General features: G+C 52.8%; 1 protein-coding gene across 5 annotated transcripts in view; it reads left to right on the top strand.

Annotated features, from left to right (window-relative positions):
• LOC105492066 (C3 and PZP like alpha-2-macroglobulin domain containing 8) overlaps window positions 1–20,144 on the top strand; it is a 118,947-nt gene that overhangs the window by 94,329 nt on the left and 4,474 nt on the right. For 4 of the 5 annotated variants that reach the window (XR_011617850.1, XM_011759046.3, XM_071087638.1 and 1 more), the window contains exons 28-39: window positions 2,481–2,637; window positions 2,796–2,870; window positions 10,105–10,270; window positions 13,156–13,242; window positions 13,346–13,482; window positions 13,851–14,006; window positions 14,085–14,147; window positions 14,766–14,980; window positions 16,337–16,424; window positions 18,092–18,166; window positions 19,684–19,789; window positions 19,872–19,982. Coding sequence is in view for 4 of the 5 variants with exons in the window: in XM_011759046.3 (XP_011757348.2) it covers window positions 2,481–2,637; window positions 2,796–2,870; window positions 10,105–10,270; window positions 13,156–13,242; window positions 13,346–13,482; window positions 13,851–14,006; window positions 14,085–14,147; window positions 14,766–14,980; window positions 16,337–16,424; window positions 18,092–18,166; window positions 19,684–19,789; window positions 19,872–19,982 (1,436 nt within the window). In the remaining variant the exon portion in view is untranslated. The remainder of the gene's footprint in view (window positions 1–2,480; window positions 2,638–2,795; window positions 2,871–10,104; window positions 10,271–13,155; window positions 13,243–13,345; window positions 13,483–13,850; window positions 14,007–14,084; window positions 14,148–14,765; window positions 14,981–16,336; window positions 16,425–18,091; window positions 18,167–19,683; window positions 19,790–19,871; window positions 19,983–20,144) is intronic. The other variant, XM_071087639.1, reaches the window with a different exon arrangement.

The following is a 20,144-nucleotide window of genomic DNA, read 5'->3' as shown; positions in this document are numbered from 1 at the left end:
TTTTTGTATTTTTAGTAGAGACAGGGTTTCACCGTGTTAGCCAGGATGGTCTCGATCTTCTGACCTCGTGATCCGCCCACCTTGGCCTCCCAAAGTGCTGGGATTACAGACGTGAGCCACCGTGCCCAGCCAGATCTTACGTTTTAGAAGAGTTCTAGGTTTCCAGAAAAATTGAGTAAATAGAGTAGCATTCCCATACACCTCGACCACCCATACACAGTTTCCCCTGTGATAGGCATCTTGTATTAGTGTGCTGCATTTGTTATAATTGATGGACCGGCATTAAAACGTTATGAACTATTGTTCATAATCTACATTAGAGTTTACTCACACACTCACTATTTATTTATTTATTTGTTTGTTTGTTAATGAATGACAGGGTCTGGCTATGTTGTCCAGGCTGGTTTCAAACTCCTGGCCTCAACTGATCCTCCTACTTCAGCCTCCCAAGGTGCTGGGATTACAAGTATGAGCCACCGAGTCCAGCTGAGAGCTCATTTCTTTTTATCACTAGATAACATTTATCCTGTTTGCGTTTTACAGTGGAAAAGCAGAGAGCACAGTATGCTGGACCATGGGAATTCCACAGTTCCCAGCACACAGCTGGCTTGGTTCTGTCCTTGCCTCCTGTCCCTGCCATGCACAAAATGCATGGAACTTCCCCCTGGTTGCAGTGTGCATAGCTGGTGATGGGGTGGGGATGGGCCTGGGAGCCATGGGGTGTCCTGTCTGATCGAGGGAACATGGGAGTAGAAAGAAGAGGATGCATTTGAGGTACCTGAGAGGGAGAGCGGCCTGGACGAGCTTTGGGTCTATTTTATTTTATTTTATCTATTTATTTATTTATTCTTTTTTGTCTGAGACAGGGCCTCACTCTGACACCCAGGCTAGAGTGCCGTGGCACGATCTTGGGTCACTGCAACCTCGAGACCAGCCTGGCCAACATGGTGAAACCCCGTTGGGATCAAGCAATTCTCTTGCCTCAGCCTCCCAAGTAGCTGGGATTACAGGCACCCGCCACCATGTCTGGCTAATTTTTGTTTTTTTTTTTTTTTTAGTGGAGATGGGGTTTCGCCGTGTCAGTCAGGCTGGTCTTGAACTCCTGAGTCCCAGCACTTTGGGAAGCCGAGGTGGGAGGATCACTTGAGGTCAGGAGTTTAAGATCGGTCTGGCCAACATAGTGAAACCCTGTCTCTACTAAAAATACAAAAATATTAGTTGGGCATGGTGGCAATCCCAGCTACTCAGGAGGCTGTAATCCCAGCTACTCGGGAGGCTGAGATATGAGAATTGCTTGAACCTGAGAGGCAGAGGCTGCAGTGAGCATGGTGGCTCATGCCTATAATCCCGCCACTTTGGGAGGCCATGGTGGGAGGATTGCTGGAGCCCAGGAATTCGAGACCAACCTGGGCAACATAGTAAGACCCCATCTCTATAAAAAATTTAAAAATTCGCTGGACGTGGAGGGAGGCAGGCTGGCGGGCAGCTAATGTGTCCTGTTTTTGTGATTCATATAAACAGAGCCTAGAGCCACTTGATTTTGAAGACAGCTTATTCTTTGATCCTGAATTTGCAAAGTTTCCTCTGCTAACAATTCTGGTTTTCATCCCTCATGGCCTCCTGGCTTCCATCTTGTGCTTCTCTCCTTCATTTGTTCACACATTCATTCCCTGGCCTTGCCAGCTCTTACTCAGGGTGGCAACTGCAAAAGCAGGGCAAGGGAGATGGGGTGGATGAGGGACAGGCCACAGAGCAGAGATGTTTTTGGCTGCAAGTAACAGAAAATGGGCTGAAGAGCAATTCTGAACATCATCTCGCCCCGCAGGACTGGGGAGGCTCTACAGTTGGCTGATTCAGCAGCCCCATAGTGCACTGGGGCTCGTTTTTTTTCCTTCCATCCCCGGGTATTCCCTCCCTCGGCACATGGCTGTGCCCCTCATGGTGGCAAAATGGCTGCAGCTGCTCCCAGCGTTGCATCACACGCCTATTCCAAAGCCATTCCCAGGCCCAGTAACTGGAATGCCCATGACTGTGACTGGCTGGGACCATAGAGGAGCACAGATCTCCAAGGCACATGGCTGCTGGCCCCTGAATGACATCAGGGGCCTTTTGGCAAGAACCGAGCAGGAAATGGCTGTGAGGTCGGCAACCAGAAGGGTCTTCCTCCCATGGCAGGACAGGCAGGGCTAGACCAGCTCACAGAAGGGCCTTGAATGCTGAGTGAGGAGCAGACATGAATGCCACTAGGGTAGAGGTCCAGGCAGGAAGGAGAGAGCTCCATTTTCAGGCCCTACCGAGTGCTGGGCAATGTGCCCCCTCCTTCACTCTGACAGCCCTGTGGGGATAGACTGGACCCCTCCCATCTTATAGATGAGGAAATGGAGGCCGGGGTGGTACAGGGAGCTTGCGGCAATCCCTCAGCCAGCACGTGGGGGCTGACCATTCTGCAGCCCCTCAGGCGACGCCCTGTTCTCTTTCAGGCTCACGGCCTTTGTTCTGAAGTCCTTCGCACAGGCTCGCAGCTTTATCTTCGTGGACCCCCGGGAGGTGGCTGCCTCCAAGAGCTGGATCATCCAACAGCAGCAGGCCGATGGCTCCTTCCCAGCCGTGGGCAGGGTCCTGAACAAGGACATCCAGGTGAGTGGCCTCTCGAGCCTCCTTCCGGGGCCTCTCACCTCCTCCTGGAGCCCCAGCCCTGACCTGCCTGTTCCTACTCCTTGGAGCTGCCTGGAGCAAGTGGGGGGAAGTGGACCATCTCCTTTGGCTTGGGGTGAGGTCTGTGAGTCCCCTTGCAGGGTGGGATCCATGGCACTGTCCCGCTGACAGCCTACGTGGTGGTTGCTCTCCTGGAAACAGGCACAGCCTCAGAGGTGAGTACAGAAGGGGTTTGGGGAGACTCGGGGCTGGGTACTGGAGGAGCAAGTGAGAGGTTCCCTCCTTTATGCCAGGGTTGATTTCTTCCTCCTTGCCCTCCTTCTGCTCACTGTTAAGGCTTTTTCATGCTTTTCATCAACAATGGTCACATTATATCCAGTTTCTTGTAATCTGAGCAGAGGAGAGAGAGATTCCCATGCTACTAGGGGGAAATCGGGCACGTGTTGGGGGCTGGGGAGGTTCCCTGAGTACAAGGCCTCCCATGACTGTCCAGCCCCCAGACCTCCTTCAGAGAATCATTTCAGGCTAGTTCAGGTTCCTGGCCAGTGACCCAAGGGTTGGCTTCAGGGAACCCTACAAAATGTTGGACTCATGCATGTTTTTGTGGGGAAGGGGTTAGGATATTCAGAGACAGTTGGACTGGATGGGGCTTAGATGGTCCAAGACACTTGAGGGCCATAGTCTCTTCTATGAGGCGTTCCTGGGATGGGGGATGGCACAGTCTCTGCAGAGAAGGCTACCATGATGGATCTCAGCCCCAGGTGAGAAGAATCTGCCCTCCCTAATACCTACATCAATTCTACAATCTCTGATGATAAACTATGACTTTGGGCACTTCTCAGGATTCTTGGTCTCACAATCCAGAGAACTGGTGGGTCTAGGGTTTGCTGTGACGTAAGACCCCCACAATGCACAATGTCCAGAGGGCTCCTTGCCCTGTGTTATGGGCTGAATTAGTTCTCCCCTGACCAAATTCTTATGCTGAATTCCTAACTCCCTATCTTAGCTTGGGCTGCGGAAACAAAATACCATGGAGTAAATGGCTTCAACAATAAGCATTTATTTCTCACAGTTCTAGAGGCTGGGAAGTCCAAGACCAAGGCACAGGTAGATTTGGTTCTTGGTGAGGGCTCTCTTCCTGGTTTGTTGACTACCACCTTCTCACTGTGTGTTCATGTGGTGTTTCCCTAGTGTGTGCATGTGGAGAGAGAGCTCTAGTGCTTTTCCTCTTCATATAAAGACACTAATCCTGTTACTATGGAGGCTCCATCCTCATGACCTCAATCTAAACCGAATTATCTCTCAAAGGTCCCCGACTCCTAATACCATCATATTAGGAGTTAGAGCTTCAACATATGAATTCTGAGGAAGATCACAGGTATTCCATGACACCCCCCCCCATGCCTCAAATTCATCCCCCACATCTCCCATGGAAGTGGTCAAATATGTCACCTCCCAAATGCATTTTTCTGGAAACTTCCCTGCCAGAGCCCTTGACCCCCACTCTAGTTGGAATGGACAGCACCCAGGATGCTGCACAATTGCTACCCTCCTTTACTAAGGAAGGATATTGGGAGGCACATTGTTTGAGACCTTGCATGTCTGCAAATATTCTTATTCTGCCCCTGTATAATAGTTGGGCTGGGTATAGAATTCCAGGTTGGAAATTGCTTTCTTGTAGAATAGTTGATGATGTTCTATCATCTTCTAGTTTCCAGTGTTCCATCGAGAAGTCAGTTGTCATTCTGAGTAACTATCCTTTGTATCTGGTTTGTTCCCTTCCTGGAAGCTTTCCAATCTTCTCATTGTCCATATCACTATGGACAACAAGATATGTGCACTTTTATGACACATATCTTGAGGTGAGGCTTTTTTTTTCCAGCTCACTGCAACCTCTGCCTCCTGGGTTCAAGTGATTCTCTTTGGCTTGGGGTAAGGCCTGTGAGTCCCCTTGCAGGGTGGGATCCATGGCACAACAGCTTCAGACTCCTGAGTAGCTGGGACTACAGGCATGTGCCATTGCATCCGGCTAATTTTCATATTTTTAGTAGAGACCAGGTTCCACCATGTTGGCCAGGTTGGTCTCAAACTCCTGACCTCAGGTAATCCTCCTGCCTTGACCTCCCGAAGGACTGGGATTAGAGGTATGAGCCATCCTCATGCCCAGCCCTTCCTTATGTCTTCAATGAGCACTCAACAGGCCCTCCACCTCCTTCCCTCCCTTGAGATCACTTCACTTCTCCCAAGAATCTTTTTCTGCCTTCTCCAGATCCTTCCAACCTATTTCTCTTCTGAATTTGAAGACCTTCCCCACAGGGCAGCAGTTGATTCTCTCCAGTCTTCTGGATTCTGGTCTCTTAGATCAGCAGTACCCAAACTTTTTGGCACCAGGGACCAGTTTTGTGGAAGACAATTGTTCCATGGCCTGGGGAAGAGGGGCTAGTTTTGGGATGATTCAAGAGCTCTACATCTATTGTGCACTTTATTTCTATTATTATTAAATTATAATATATAATGAAATAATTATATAACTCACCATAATATAGAATCAGTGGGAGCCCTGAGCTTGTTTTCCTGCAACTAGACTGTCCCTTCTGAGAGTGATGGGAGACAGTGACAGATCATCAGGCATTAGATTCTCATAAGGAGTGTGCAACCAGCTGGGTGCAGTGGTTTACACCTATAATCCCAGCACTTTGGGAGGCCAAGGCAGGCAGATCACTTGAAGTCAGGAGTTCAAGACCAGCCTGGCCAACATGACAAAACCCTGTCTCTACTAAAAATACAAAAGTTAGCCAGGCATGGTGGTGCATGCCTGTAGTCCCAGCTACTTGGGAGGCTGAGGCAGGAGAATCACTTGAACCTGGGAGGCAGAGGTTGCAGTGAACCAAGCTCGTGTCACTGTACTCCAGCCTGGGCAACTGAGCAAGACTCTGTCTCAAAAAAAAAGAAAAAAGGAGTCTGCAACCTAGATCCCTCACATGCTCACAGTTCACAATAGGGTTCATGCTCCCATGAGAATCTAATGCCGCTGCTGATCTGATGGGAGGTAGAGCTCAAGCGATGGGGAGCATCTGTAAATACAGATGAAGCTTTGCTGGCTCACCTGTCACTCACCTCCTGCTGTGCAGCCCCTTCCTAACAGGCCACTGACTGGTATCAGTCTGTGACCTGGAGGTTGGGGACCCCTGTCTTAGATCATTCCCCAAAGGAGGCAAAACCTGCTGTCTTCATTTCCTGTGACTGCCATAATAAACTGCCACAAACTGGGTGGCTTAAAACAACAGAAATACATTCTCATTGCTTTGGAGACCAGAAGTGCAAAATCAAGGCATTGGCAGGCCCTTGCTCCCTCTGCAGGCTCTAAGGGAGGAGCTGTCTTTGCTGCCTCCAGCTTCCAGGGGCTCCAAGCATTCTTTGGCTTGTGTCTGCATCACTCTAGCCCCTGCCTCTGTCTGCATGTCTTCTTCCCTTCTCGTCTTCTCCCCTTCTCATCTCTTAAACAACGCTGTTGCCAGGTGCAGTGGGGCATTGCTGTAGTCCCAGTCACTCAGGAGGCTGAGGCAGGAGGATCACTTGACCCAGGAGTTCTGGGCTATAGTGCGCTGCACCAATCAAGTGTCTACACTAAGTTCAGCATCAGTATGGTGACCTCTTGAGAGCAGGGGACCACCAGGTTGCCTAAAGAGAGGTGAACTGGCCCAGGTCACAAATGGAGCAGGTCAAGACTCCTGTGCTGATAGTAGTAGTGAAATCGTGCCAATGAACAGCCACTGCACTTCAGCCTGGGCAACATAGTGAGACCTGTCTCTGATTTAAAAAATAAAAATTAAAGGTGCTTGTCACTGGAGGACAAGCACAGTGGCTCACGCCTCTAATCCCAGCACTTTGGGAGGCTGAGGTGGGCAGATCACATGGGTCCAGGAGTTCGAGACCAGCCTGGCCAATGTGGCGAAACCCCATCTCTACTAAAAATACAAAAATCAGCTAGGCATCATGGCACGTGCCTGTAATCCCAACTACTCGGGAGGCTGAGGCAGGAGAATCACTTGAACCTGGGAGGTGGAGGTTGCAGTGAGTTAAGATTGCACCACTGCACTGCAGCCTGGGTGACAGAATGAGACTCCGTCTCAAACACAAACAAACAAACTTCCGTGCTGATCATCAGTGCGACTGTGCCTGTGAACAGCCACTACACGCCAGCCTGGGTGATGTACTGAAACCTCTGTCTCCCATACAAATTTGTTTTTTGAGATGAAGTTTTGCTCTTATTGCCTAGGCTGGAGTGCAATGGCGCGATCTCGGCTCACTGCAACCTCTGCCTCCTGGATTCAAGGATTCTCCAGCCTCAGCATCCCAAGTAGCTGGGATTACATGTGCCACCACGCCTGGCTATTTCTGTCTTTTGTTTTTTGTTTTTTGTTTTTTTTTTTTTTTTGAGACGGAGTCTCGCTCTGCCGCCCAGGCTGGAGTGCAGTGGCCCGATCTCAGCTCACTGCAAGCTCCGCCTCCCGGGTTCACGCCATTCTCCTGCCTCAGCCTCCCGAGTAGCTGGGACTACAGACGCCCGCCACCGCGCCCGGCTAGTTTTTTGTATTTTTTAGTAGAGACGGGGTTTCACCGTGTTAGCCAGGATGGTCTCGATCTCCTGACCTCGTGATCCGCCCGTCTCGGCCTCCCAAAGTGCTGGGATTACAGGCTTGAGCCACCGCGCCCGGCCTATTTCTGTATTTTTAGTAGAGATTTTTATTTTTTTTTTGAGATGGAGTCTCGCTCTGTCGCCCAGGCTGGAGTGTAGTGGTGCAATCTCGGCTCACTGCAAGCTCCGCCTCCCAGGTTCACACCATTCTCCTGCCTCAGCCTCTCAAGTAGCTGGGACTACAGGTGCCCATCACCACGCCCGGCTAATTTTTTGTAATTTTAGTAGAGATGGGGTTTCACCGTGTTAGCCAGGATGGTCTCTATATCCTGATCTTGTGATCCACCCGCCTCGGCCTCCCAAAGTGCTGGGATTACAAGCATGAGCCACCGTGCCCAGCCAAAAAAACTTTTAAAAAGATACTTGTCATTGGATTTGAGGCCACCCTAATCCAAGGTGATCTCATCTCAAGACCCTTAATTACATCTGCAAAGACCCATTTCCTAAATAAGTCAACATTTACAGGTTCCAGGGAATATATCTTTTTTGGCGGACCACCATTCAACCCGCTATACCTGTGCTGGAATCAGATGAGCTAGGGGGCACCTAGCAAATGACCTTGACCCCTTGGAGTTCTGTTGCATCGCTTGTCTGTAAACAGGGGAGGTTCTGCACAGCTGGGGCTGGGCCAGGTCCATCCCTGCTGGGTGTGGTCTCCTCAGCATCCTTGAGATCCGTCCTGGCCCACGTGGCCTGGGGTAGCTCCTATGTCACTGTTCCTGCCCCTGGCATAGGGATGTCCAGCCTTCCCCTACCCCCAGGCAATGGACTTGTGAGCACCAGTCCTAGGGTCTGGCTAGTCAGCCCGGTTCATCCCAGGCACATGCCCCCCGAGGTGCATCTCAGTGTCACACCTTAGGGACAGTTCCCACATTTGTCCTGGTCTAAGGATGGAAAGCTTTGGAAACATTCTTTCTATGACCAGGACAGTTCCGAAAGCAGAGTTAGCTCAACTCCATACCTCTGTCGGGCCACCAGAACACTTTGGCTCCATTGCTAAATTTGTTAATGCTTCCGGTCACTCATTTCTTCTACATAATATTATTGGGCAGCTTCTCTGAACCAAAACCATCAGATTCTGGACTTGGTCCCTGTCTTCCAGCAGATCACATTCTAGGGAGGGCATGAGCAGGGCTGGTTGGCTTCTCTAAGGAGGTGACCAGGCCTGGAGGCTGGGGAGGGCTTGGGCTGTGGAGGTCTTAGGAATCAGCTCTTTTTCTTTCTTTCTTTCTTTCTTTCTTTCTTTCTTTCTTTCTTTCTTTCTTTCTTTCTTTCTTTCTTTCTTTCTTTCTTTCTTTCTTTCTTTCTTTCTTTCTTTCTCTTTCTTTCTTTCTCTTTCTTTCTTTCTCTTTCTTTCTTTCTTTCTCTTTCTTTCTTTCTCTTTCTTTCTTTCTTTCTCTTTCTTTCTTTCTTCTTTCTTTCTTTTCTTTCTTTCTCTCTCTCTCTGCCCCTCCCCTCCCCTCCCTCCCGTCCCCTCCCCTCCCCTTCCCTTCCCTTCCCTTCCCCTCACCTCCTTCTTTCTTCTTTCTTTTTTTAGACGGGATCTCACTCTGTTGCCCAGACTGGAACACAGTGTCTCACTGCAACCTCTGCCTCTGGGGTTCAAGGGATTCTTGTGCCTCAGCCTCCTGAATAGCTGGGATTATAGGTGCCCGCCACCACGCCTGGCTAATTTTTGTATTTTTAGTAGAGATGGAGTTTCACCATGTTGGCCAGGCTGGTCTTGAACTCCTGAGCTCAAGTGATCTGCCCACCTCGGCCTCCCAAAGTGCTAAGATTACAGGTGTGAGCCACTGTATCTGGCCGTAGCTAGCTGTCTTAACAAAGACCCGGCCATGGGGCTGGGTGGGACAGGGTGGCCAGGGCTCTGCCTGCTTCCCCTAGAGTATCACTGTGCTCATTTGCCATGTACTTGGGCATCCTGGCCAGACCTCGTTTGGAAAAAGGAGTGCCAACTTACAAGAATGGTAATGGGAGCCAGGGGCAGTGGCTCACACCTGTAATCCCAGCACTTTGGGAAGCCGAGGTGGGAGGCTCGCTTGAGCCCAGGAGTTTGAGACCAGCCTGGGCAACATAGTGAGACTCCATCTCTACAAAAAATAAAACGTTAGCTGAGCTGCTGGTGTGCATCTGTATAGTCCCAGTTACTGGGGAGGTCAAGGCAAGAGGGTCGCTTGAGCCCAGGAATTGAAGGCTTCAGTGAGCTATGATTGAGCCACTGCACTCCAGCCTGGGCAGCAGAGTGAGATGCTGTCTGTATTTTTTTTCGAGGCAGTCTCACTCTGTTGCCAGGCTGGAGTGCAGTGGCGCGATATTGGCTCACTGCAACCTCCAACTCCATGGTTTAAGCAATTCTCCTACCTCAGCCTCCCAAGTAGCTGGGATTACAGGCACGCGCCACCACGCCCAGCTAATTTTTGTATTTTTAGTAGAGATGGAGTTTCACCATGTTGGCCAGGGTGGTCTCAAACTCCTGACCTCAGGTGATCCACCCACCTTGGCCTCCCAAAGCACTGGGATTACACTGTGCCCAGCCTATTTAAAAAAAAAAAAAAAAAGCAAGAAAGAAAAGAAAGGAGATGGGGTTTTGAAAATTGGGTCTGCAGATAGTGAGAGCCACAGAAGGGTGCAAAGCAAGGGGCTGTGAGTCATCCAGAGCTCTCCCCAGGGACGCCTCAGAAGCCAGTGGGTGGTGGGTGGGATGGGGCAGAGCAGCCTCCCAGGGTTCGCCTTCCCACCCCACCCTGCAGGAGGAGAGAGGCTCCATTGACAAAGCGAGGCACTTCCTGGAGTCTGCTGCACCCCTAGCCATGGACCCCTACAGCTGTGCCTTGACTACCTATGCACTGACCCTGCTCCGCAGCCCGACAGCCCCTGAGGCACTGCGCAAGCTCCGTAGCCTGGCCATCATGAGAGGTAGGTGTCCCTGGCCCTCCCCAGAGGCCACAGCGTCGGGAAGCCTACTGTGGAGCCCAGTAAACAACTCATGAACGTATTTATCAAAATTGATGAGTCATGTAGTCCCAGCTACTCGAGAGGCTGAGGCAGGAGAATCGCTTGAACCCGGGAGGCGGAGGTTGCAGTGAGCGGAGATCGCGCCATTGCATTCCAGCCTGGGTGACAGAGCAAGACTCCGTCTCAAAAACAAAACAAAAAACTCATGAGTCGGCTGGGCGCGGTGGCTCATGCCTGTAATCCCAGCCCTTTGGGCAGATCACTTGAGGCCAAGAGTTTGAGACCAGCCGGGCCAACATGGTGAAACCTCGTCTCTCCTAAAAATACAAAAATTAGCTGGGTATGGTGGCGGGTGCCTATAACCCCAGCTACTCGGGAGGCTGAGGCACAAGAATCGCTTGAACCCAGGAGGCATAAGTTGCAGTGAGCTGAGATGGCACCATTGCACTCTAGCCTAGGTGACAGAGTGAAACCCCGTCAAGAAAGAAAGAAAGAGAGAAGAGAGAGAGAGAGAGAGAGAGAGAGAGAGAGAGAGAGAGAGAGAGACAGAAAGAAAGAAAGAAAGAAAGAAAGAAAAAGAAAGAAGAAAGAAAGAAAGAAAGAAAGAAAGAAAAAGAAAGAAAGAAAGAAAGAAAGAAAGAAAGAAAGAAAGAAAGAAAGAAAGAAAGAAAGAGAAAGAAAGAAAGAAAGAAAGAAAGAAGGCCGGGCGCGGTGGCTCAAGCCTGTAATCCCAGCACTTTGGGAGGCCGAGACGGGCGGATCACGAGGTCAGGAGATCGAGACCATCCTGGCTAACACAATGAAACCCCGTCTCCACTAAAAATACAAAAAAATTAGCCGGGCGTGGTGGCGGCGCCTGTAGTCCCAGCTACTCGGGAGGCTGAGGCAGGAGAATGGCGGGAACCCGGGAGGCGGAGCTTGCAGTGAGCCGAGATCGCGCCACTGCACTCCAGCCTGGGCGACAGAGCGAGACTCCGCCTCAAAAAAAAAAAAAAAAAAAAGAAAGAAAGAAAGAAAGAGAAAGAAAGAAAGAAAGAAAGAGAAAGAAAGAAAGAGAGGAAGAAAGGAAGGAAGGGAGGGAGGGAGGAAGGAAGGAAGGAAGGAAGGAAAGAAAGAAGGACAAAGGGAAACTGACAAGACACCTTTTGCTCCTTTGCCAATTGCTTTGTTGATTATAGTATTCGTTCATTATCGCATCTGCTAGTGACTTTATTTGAGGAAGTGACTTGTCCAAGTCACACCAGCCTAAGCATTACTTTCCTTGCCTGTGAAATCTGGGATGCCAACCCCTCAGGAAGGGGAGTTCTCAGGGAGGGATCCCCAGCAGAGAACACATCCCCTGCCTCTGGCCAGGCTTCCTGGAAATCATCCCACGACAGGGGTGCTAAGAGACAGGGGAGGGTTGGGTCTGGCTTCCACCCTTCCCTCCACTTGCTGCATGAGCCCTGGTAAGTTTTTTCGAGCTGTCAGTCCTCCGACCTACAAAATCATCACCCACTGGGACTCCAATCCCTGAGCTTCAACTTTCTCAGAATGCCCCCACACTAAGTCTCCTCCCACTTCACCCAGACCTCCCCGCCCCACCCCTACCCCCAGCAGCTGCACTGGGGCCCAGGCAGGTTTCTCGGCTTAAGTCATTAAGATGCCACCTGAAGAACTGTTTTCATTGCTTCAGAAAGAGAAACGTTTAAAGAGGATCCAGGTACGGAGTGGGAGGTGGTGGCGGTAGGCTGGTTTCTCTCTGGATTTGAGAGCCTTTACACCTCATGTGAGCCTTTTTCTTTTTCTTTTTCTTTTTTTGAGACAGAGTTTGCTCTTGTTGCCCAGGCTGGAGTGCAATGGTGTGATCTCGGCTCACCGCAACCTCTGCCTCCTGGGTTCAAGCGATTCTCCTAACTCAGCCTCCCAAGTAGCTGGGATTACAGGCATGCGCCACCATGCCCAGCTAATTTTTTGTATTTTTTAGTAGAGACGGGTTTTTCCATGTTGATCAGGCTGGTCTTGAACTCCCGACCTCAGGCGATCAGCCCACCTCAGCCTCCCAAAGTGCTGGGATTACAGGTGTGAGTCACCGTGCCTTGCCCTTCTTTTTTAATTATTATTATTATTTTTTATTTATTTATTTATTTATTTATTTATTTATTTATTTTGAGACAGTCTTACTCTGTCACCCAGGCTGGAGTGTGGAGTGCAGTGGCTCGGTGTTGGCTCACTGCAACCTCCGCCCCCTGGGTTCAAGCAATTCTCCTGCCTCAGCCTCCCGAGTAGCTAGGATTACAGGTGTGCACCACCACACACAGCTAATTTTTGTATTTTTAGTAGAGATGGGGTTTCACCATATTGGCCAGGCTGGTCTTGAACATCCTGACCTCAAGTGATCCACCCACCTCAGCCTCCCAAATTGCTGGGATTACAGGTGTGAGCCACTGCACCCAGCCAGAATCTTTGAGCCTTTGCAAGTCGAGTGTGGCTGCTTGGGTGCTAAGTGGGAACATCAGGGGCTGCATCAGTACCTGGTCAGGAGGGAGGCTACTGACTAGTGATGTCTGTGTCTGGGGAAGGGAAGGGTGGCCATTGATTAGTGATGTCTGCCAGGGATAGGGTAGGGTGGCCATTGATTCATGATGTCTGCCAGGGGTGCAGGAAGGGCTAAGGCTGCCATAGATTTGCAGATCTGAGATGGAGCCTTGAGGTCCTTCCTGTCCCAGTTGTCTTCCCATGACACTCTTTTCCCACTGGGGTCCCACAGTACCTTTTCTTTAGACTCCATGCTTGGATGTGCTCCATGGGATGCCAGGCTGCACACTGGGTGGGGTGGTAGCTCTTGACCACTCCTTTCCTTGCAGATGGGGTCACCCACTGGAGCCTGACAAATTCCTGGGACATGGACAAGGGCACATTATTGAGCTTCGGTGACAGGACCTCTCAGTCAGGTACTGGCCACCCCAGCTCCCGGGTGCCTGCCTTGGCCATACCTCCATGCACTGGGCCCGTGTCCCTGTGTCAAAAGTCCCCAGTGGGCCTCTTCCATTGCAGTGGTCTCGGCCGAGGTGGAAATGACAGCCTACGCCCTTCTGACATACACTCTGCTGGGTGACGTGGCCGCCGCCCTGCCTGTGGTGAAGTGGTTGTCCCAGCAGCGAAATGCACTCGGGGGATTCTCCTCCACTCAGGCGAGCTGGGCAGGGCCAGAGGGAGGGGTTCAGGGCTGGGTGGGCGGGGTCCCTGCCATCCTTGTTTTGAGCTCTGAGGTGGCCAGGCAGTCTGGCCCCTTCTCACCTTGTAGAGCCCCAAAGAGGGCACAGGTTGGGGGTGAGGGACAGATGCCCCTGGATCCTCCGTGGGAGCCCAGCCTCTGCCTCTGGGGACACACCAACCTGGCTGTCCTGAGGCCCCCAGTGCCATGGGTGTCTGCACTGGGTCCAGTCTCTATTCCAGCCTCATTGGTGCCTGTTTCAGGCCAGGCTTCCAAGACAGGGGTCAGGGGACCACGGGCCAACTCAGTCTCAGGGTTGATGGTCATCTTCTCCTCCATCCCCAGGACACCTGCGTGGCTCTGCAGGCCTTGGCTGAATATGCCATCTTGTCCTATGCTGGAGGTATCAACCTCACTGTCTCCCTGGCCTCCACCAACCTGGACTACCAGGAAACCTTCGAGCTGCACAGGACCAACCAAAAGGTTCTGCAGATGGCAGCGGTGCGTGTTCCTGGGACGAGGGCTTGGGGGCTGTTGGAGGAGGAGTCAGCAGGTCCTCACGGTGACTTCTGTCTCCAGATCCCCAGCCTCCCCACGGGGCTGTTTGTGAGCGCCAAGGGGGACGGCTGCTGCCTGATGCAGGTGAGGTTTTGGGGAGCATTAGGTGATATTGGGCTTGTCCTCCTGTGCCCCATCCCCTCCACCCACACAGTGGAACCCCAGGGACCCCCAGAGGGTTCTGAACTCAGCAGCAGGCCAGACCGCAGGGCAGGCTTTCAGCCTCCTAATACTGCCCAAGGCAGGTGGCCACGGTCCTCTCAGGTGTGCTGCCCACCGCCCCCCTCACCCCAGGAAAATCCATTTGACCCTCAGTCCAGGGATCTCTGACCCAGTGACTCAAGCAGATTTGCCTAAGGGCTCGAGGTCATTCTCCCTGCTGTGGCCTGGATTTAACCCCGGACCAGGCTGGGGCAGGTGCATCTCATGGGTTCTGACTGGCAGTCAGAGGGCAAGTTTCCCGCGATGACTCTCGCTAGCTCCGTTTTCTCATCTCTAAAATGGGAGCCCAGACAACACCGTGGATGGGAGGGAGACCCCTAGACTCAGACATAGCTGAGCACAGCTCTGAAACTGTCATGGATGTCATTGTCCTCATAATTCTGGCTCTTCCCACCTCCCCACTGCCCTTTCTCCTCCCCCACCCTGCATCTGTTGTGGAGGGCCCAGGTCCCTAAGTCTCCATCCTCCAACATCCCCCAGATTGATGTCACCTACAATGTGCCTGACCCAGTGGCCAAGCCGGCTTTCCAACTGCTCGTAAGCCTCCAGGAGCCCGAGGCCCAGGGACGCCCGCCCCCCATGCCTTCCTCCTCAGCTGAGGGTTCCCGAGGAGACAGACCCCCAGCTGACGATGATGACCCAGCGGCCGATCAGCATCACCAGGAATACAAGGTGATGCTGGAGGTGTGCACCAGGTAAGGCCACCTGCCCTGCTGGCGTGGGCATCCCAGGAGGGCGCAATGTGGGGAGAGGATGGCCTCCTGGGACCAGGAGGAGCTTCCGCCTCTAGGCACTCAGTGGTGGTTTTTGTTTTGTTTTGTTTTGTTTTGTTTTTTTGAGACGGAGTCTCGCCCTGTCACCCAGGCTGGAGTGCAGTGGCGTGATCTCGGCTCACTACAGCCTCTGCCTTCTGGATTCAAATGGTTCTCCTGTCTCAGCCTCCCGAGTAGCGGGATTACAGGTGCCTGCCATCACGCCCAACTAATTTTTTTGTATTTTTAGTAAATACAGGGTTTCACCATGTTCGCCAGGCTTGTCTCGAACTCCTGACCTCGTGATATGCCCACCTCAGCCCCCCAAAGTGCTGGGATTACAGGTGTGAGCCACCTCACCCAGCCAGTTTTTGAAGTGAATGAAAGAAAAGTGAACGGACACAGAAAACTCCAGTATGGTTGGGGCGGGTGGGCCAGATGGGGACAGCCATGTGTGGCTGGGACACTGGTAACACTGGGACACTGATAACACCAGCACCAGGCCCCTTGGTTTCCAGGAGTGAGCCTGGGACCCGGCCACAGTGGGTCCTCATCCTAAGAAGATGTTTGTTGCCATGGTGATGGATGCTTGTCACCATGGCAACGATTGGTGGGTGAGTGGTTGCCATGACACTCGCAGCCCATCAGAGCTGCTACCCCGGTAGCGGCTGCCCTGACCTTGACTCTCATCCTGAATATGTCCAAGTTCCCCAAGACCAGAGTCCAGCTTGGTGCACTTCCCGCAGCTGCAAGCTGCACACTGAATGTCGGCTTCCGCTTCCTCTTCCTTGTCCCCGACGCCCTATAGGAAGCGCCTGGCATACTGCAGGCTCCAGAGAGAGCCCAGTTACTTCCCTCCCCGTCCTGCCATGTTACAGAAGGAGAAACTGAGGCCGGAGCTAGGGGGTTGATTTCCCAGAGTCTCCTGCAGGGTGGCAGCATTGAAACACCTGGGCTGTGGCTGCTCTGTGGAGCCATGTCAAGAGGGGCGTCGCCAGCTGCTTCCCAGGCTGGGGACACAGAGTGAAGTGCAGGACAAAACACGGTGGCTAGTCACAAGACCTGGTCAAGCCTAGAGCCCTTGGCAAGGCCCTTTCCTTCCGGCCTCAGTGTCCCTGCTGTAAAATGGGTTGACTGAGCTAACCAAGCCAAGGATGTGTGTGCCAATGGCCCGCCGGCCAGGCCCCAGGGCAGGCTTCCTGGGACATCAGCTGTGTGGGCTCCAGAGGGAGAGGGGACCGTGAATTCCACCTCCAGGCTTGAGCTCTAGGGCCTCTCTCTCTCCCCTGTTGTCGGAAGGTGGCTGCACGCAGGATCTTCCAATATGGCTGTCCTCGAGGTGCCCCTGTTGTCAGGCTTCCGGGCAGACATCGAGAGTCTGGAGCAGGTGAGGTGGCGCCGGTGAGCAGCAGTGGGCAGGGATCTCCAAACAGTAGGCAGGGCTTAGGCACCCAGGGTCAGGCTGGCTGGCAGCCCAGCCCTTTGTAAAATGCTATGGGTATTATTTTCTTTTCTTTCCTTTAGTCTCTCTCACTCGCTCTCTCTCTCTCGCTGTCTCGCTCTCTCGCTCTCTCACTCTCGCTCTCACTCTCTCTCGCTCTCTCTCTCTCTTTCTTTTTTTGAGATAGTCTTGCTCTGTTGCCCAGGCTAGAGTGTAGCGGTGCCATCTTGGCTCAAATTCCCAATGGAGCCTTGAACTTCCAGGCTTAAGTAATCCTCCCACCTCAGCCTCCCGAGTAGCCGGGACTACAAGCATGCGCCACCATGCCCTGCTAATTTTTGTATTTGTGGCAGAGACAGGGTTTCGCCATGTTGCTCAGGCTAGTCTCAAACTCCTGGGCTCAAGCAATCCTCCTGCCTCAGCTTCACAAAGTGCTGGGGTTACAGACAAGAGCCACCACGCCTGGCCCCTTTTTTCCTCCCTTTCTGGGCAAAAATGGGCCATCTGTCTATTGAGGAGTAGGTGGGGTGGTGTGGGGGCTGCTCCAACAGGTGGATCTCCTGTGGGGCCATTGTCACGATTATTATTGTTATTATTATTATTATTATTTGAGATGGAGTTTTGCTCTTGTTGCCCACGCTGGAGTGCAATGGCACAATCTCAGTTCACTGCAACCTCCACCTCCCTGGTTAAAGCGATTCTCCTGCCTCAGTCTCCCAAGTAGCTGGGATTACAGGCATGCAGCACCCTGCCCAGCTAATTTTTTGTATTTAGTAGAGACGGGGTTTCTCCATGTTGGTCAGGCTGGTCTCAAACTCCTGACCTCAGGTGATCTGCCCACCTCAGCCTTCCAAAGTGCTGGGATTATAGGTGTGAGCCACAGCACCGACCCACTGTCACTATTATAAATGCCATCTAGAACTTCAGCAAAGTTCCATGTGCTTTGGCCCTGGGTGGGAAGCCATGGGGCATTCTCAATCCACATTGTGCCAAGACCAGCTGTCACCCTCACAACCCTAAGAGAGACCAGTGCCACATTCCCATTTAGTACAGGAGGGAAGAGGGACATGGGAGTACTGCCAAGCTCTGACTGGGGGAGAAAGAGGTCCAGGGACCAAAGGAGGTCTGCAGTGTGGGGAGGGTGGAACAGGAAAGCCAGGCCTATTGTCGCCTCCCCTCCAAGGAGGCTGCACGGAGCACCAGGGGATGACGATGTGGTCAATTCAGAGGCCTTGGAATGGGTGTGGTTTTTTTTTTAAATCAAAAACTGAAAAAAAAAAATCCCAGACTGGGAGGGGAACTTGAATAGTGCAGCCGAGACACCAGCAGGTGGCAGGGCTCAGCCGGGCTCCTCGTTGGCCACAGAGAAGCCTGACCTGGGCTTGGGGCTAGGTTGAGGGAGTGTATAGGGAGGGCAGGCAGGTGCTCTGGGCAGGGATGGTCATCCTTGAGCGTCCTCTCCTGGGTGTTGAGAGGCTGGCAGGGCCCGGGGAGCACTGACCAGCACCCAGGCCTCAGCCCATGGTAACTTGTGGGCAAGTCCAAGCATCCAGGAGATGGGAGAGGAAGCAAGCAAAGAGTCTGAGGACCCTGACTTCTGGCTTCCTCTGCAGCTGCTCCTTGACAAGCACATGGGGATGAAGAGGTATGAAGTGGCTGGACGCCGAGTGCTCTTCTACTTTGATGAGGTACCACCAGCCAGGGTTGGTGGAGGAGGCTTCCCTGGTGTGCATGTTGGTGAGGGTGCACCGGTCACTGCCTGGTGTGGCTCCCTGCAAGTATCTTGTACCATAAAAAAGACATTGGGGCTGGGCATGGTGGCTCATGCCTGTAATCCCAGTACTTTGGGAAGCCAAGGTGGGAGGACCACTTGAGCTTAGGGGTTCGAGACCAGCCTGAGCAACATGGCGAAACCCCATCTTTACAAAAAATATAAAAAAGTGGCCAGGCGCTTTGGCTTACGCCTACAATCCCATCACTTTGGGAGGCTGAGGTGGGCGGATCACCTCAGGTCAGGAGTTCGAGACCAGCCTGGCCAACATGGCAAAACCCCGTCTCTACTAAAAATACAAAAATTAGCCAGGTGTGATGGCACGCTCTGTAATCCCAGCTATTCGGGAGGCTGAGGCAGGAGAGTCGCTTGAACCTGGGAGGCGGAGGTTGCAGTGAGCCGAGATTACGCCACTGCACTCCAGCTTGGGCAACAGAGTAAGACCCGCAAGACCTCATCTGAAAAAAAAGTAAGACACTGGGCGAATAAATTCCAGGCAGAGCTGGCCATGCTGACAGCTCTGTGTCCTCGGCTGATGACAGTTGGTGGAAAAAGCAGGGAGGGGCCACAGTGGATATTATCCCTCTGTAGGAAGGAGTGAAGCATTGATCCATGCTACAGCATGGATAAACCTCAGAAACATGATGCTGAGTGAAAGAAGCCAGACACAAAAGGCCACAGAGTACATGATTCCATTGATATGAAATGCCCAGAACAGGCAAATCGGTAGAGTTGGAAAGATTTGTGGTTGCCAGGGGCCGGGAGAGTGGGGAGCGAGTGCTGATGGGGATGGGCTTTTCTTTGGGGGAGAAAGAAACTGTTCTGTAACTAGACAGAGGTGATGATTGCACAGTATTGTGAATATGCCAAGTCCCGCCACACATGCTCAGCCATGTGTGCACACACACAAAAAAGGAGTGGTGTTTGGGAGGCCACCTGAGACGTTTTCCCAGTGGGATGGAAGGACCCAAAGAATCAAAAATGGGACCGAGGTTGGGCGCGGTGGTTTACGCCTATAATCCCAGCACTTTGGGAGGCCGAGGCAGGCGGATCACTTGAGGACTGGAGTTGGAGACCAGCCTAGCCAACATGGTGACACCCCGTCTTGATCAAAAGTACAAAAAATTAGCAGGGTGCGGTGGTGGGCGCCTGTAATTCCAGCTACTTGGGAGGCTGAGGCAGGAGAATCACTCGAACCCAGGACGCCGAGGTTGCAGTGAGCCAAGATTAAGCCACTGCACTCCAGCCTGGGCAACAGAGCGAGACTCTGTCTCAGGAGGAAAAAAAAGGAAAAAGAAAAAAAGAAAATGGGATCACGTTTCTTCTGTGTTTCACGAGTCCTGGGTATCCCTGAAATCAGCCAGTTCTGGGCCCAAGCTCAGCGCCCCAGGCCTACTGGCCCGGGTCGAGCCTGCGCCCGCCACTGCATCGCAGATCCCCAGCCGGTGCCTGACGTGTGTGCGGTTCCGTGCGCTCCGGGAGTGCGTGGTGGGCAGGACGTCGGCGCTGCCAGTCTCCGTGTACGACTACTACGAGCCCGGTAGGCCCGCGCGCCCGCACCCCCGGCCCGACCCCTGATACGTCGCGCCTGCACTAGGTCACCCGCCACCCTTGTCCCGCAGCCTTCGAGGCCACTCGCTTCTACAACGTCAGCGCGCACAGCCCACTCGCCCAGGAACTGTGCGCCGGACCCGCGTGCAACGAGGTGGAGCGCGCCCCTGCCCGGGGCCCGGGTGAGTGCGCGGAGCCACTGCCGCCCCCCACCGCGGCCTGCCACACCCGGACTCCCACCCGCGGGCGCCGGGGAGGGCTCCCCTGGGTGCGTGGCAGAGGAGGGGCCAGCATAAAGTCAGGAGGACGCAGCACAGGGGTGGGCGGGCGCTCTGCCTACACGG

The sequence above is a fragment of the Macaca nemestrina genome, chromosome 20 (assembly GCF_043159975.1).
Source record: "Macaca nemestrina isolate mMacNem1 chromosome 20, mMacNem.hap1, whole genome shotgun sequence".
NCBI classification, from domain to species: Eukaryota; Metazoa; Chordata; class Mammalia; order Primates; family Cercopithecidae; genus Macaca; species Macaca nemestrina.
This window is presented reverse-complemented; position numbering and strand designations above follow the sequence as displayed.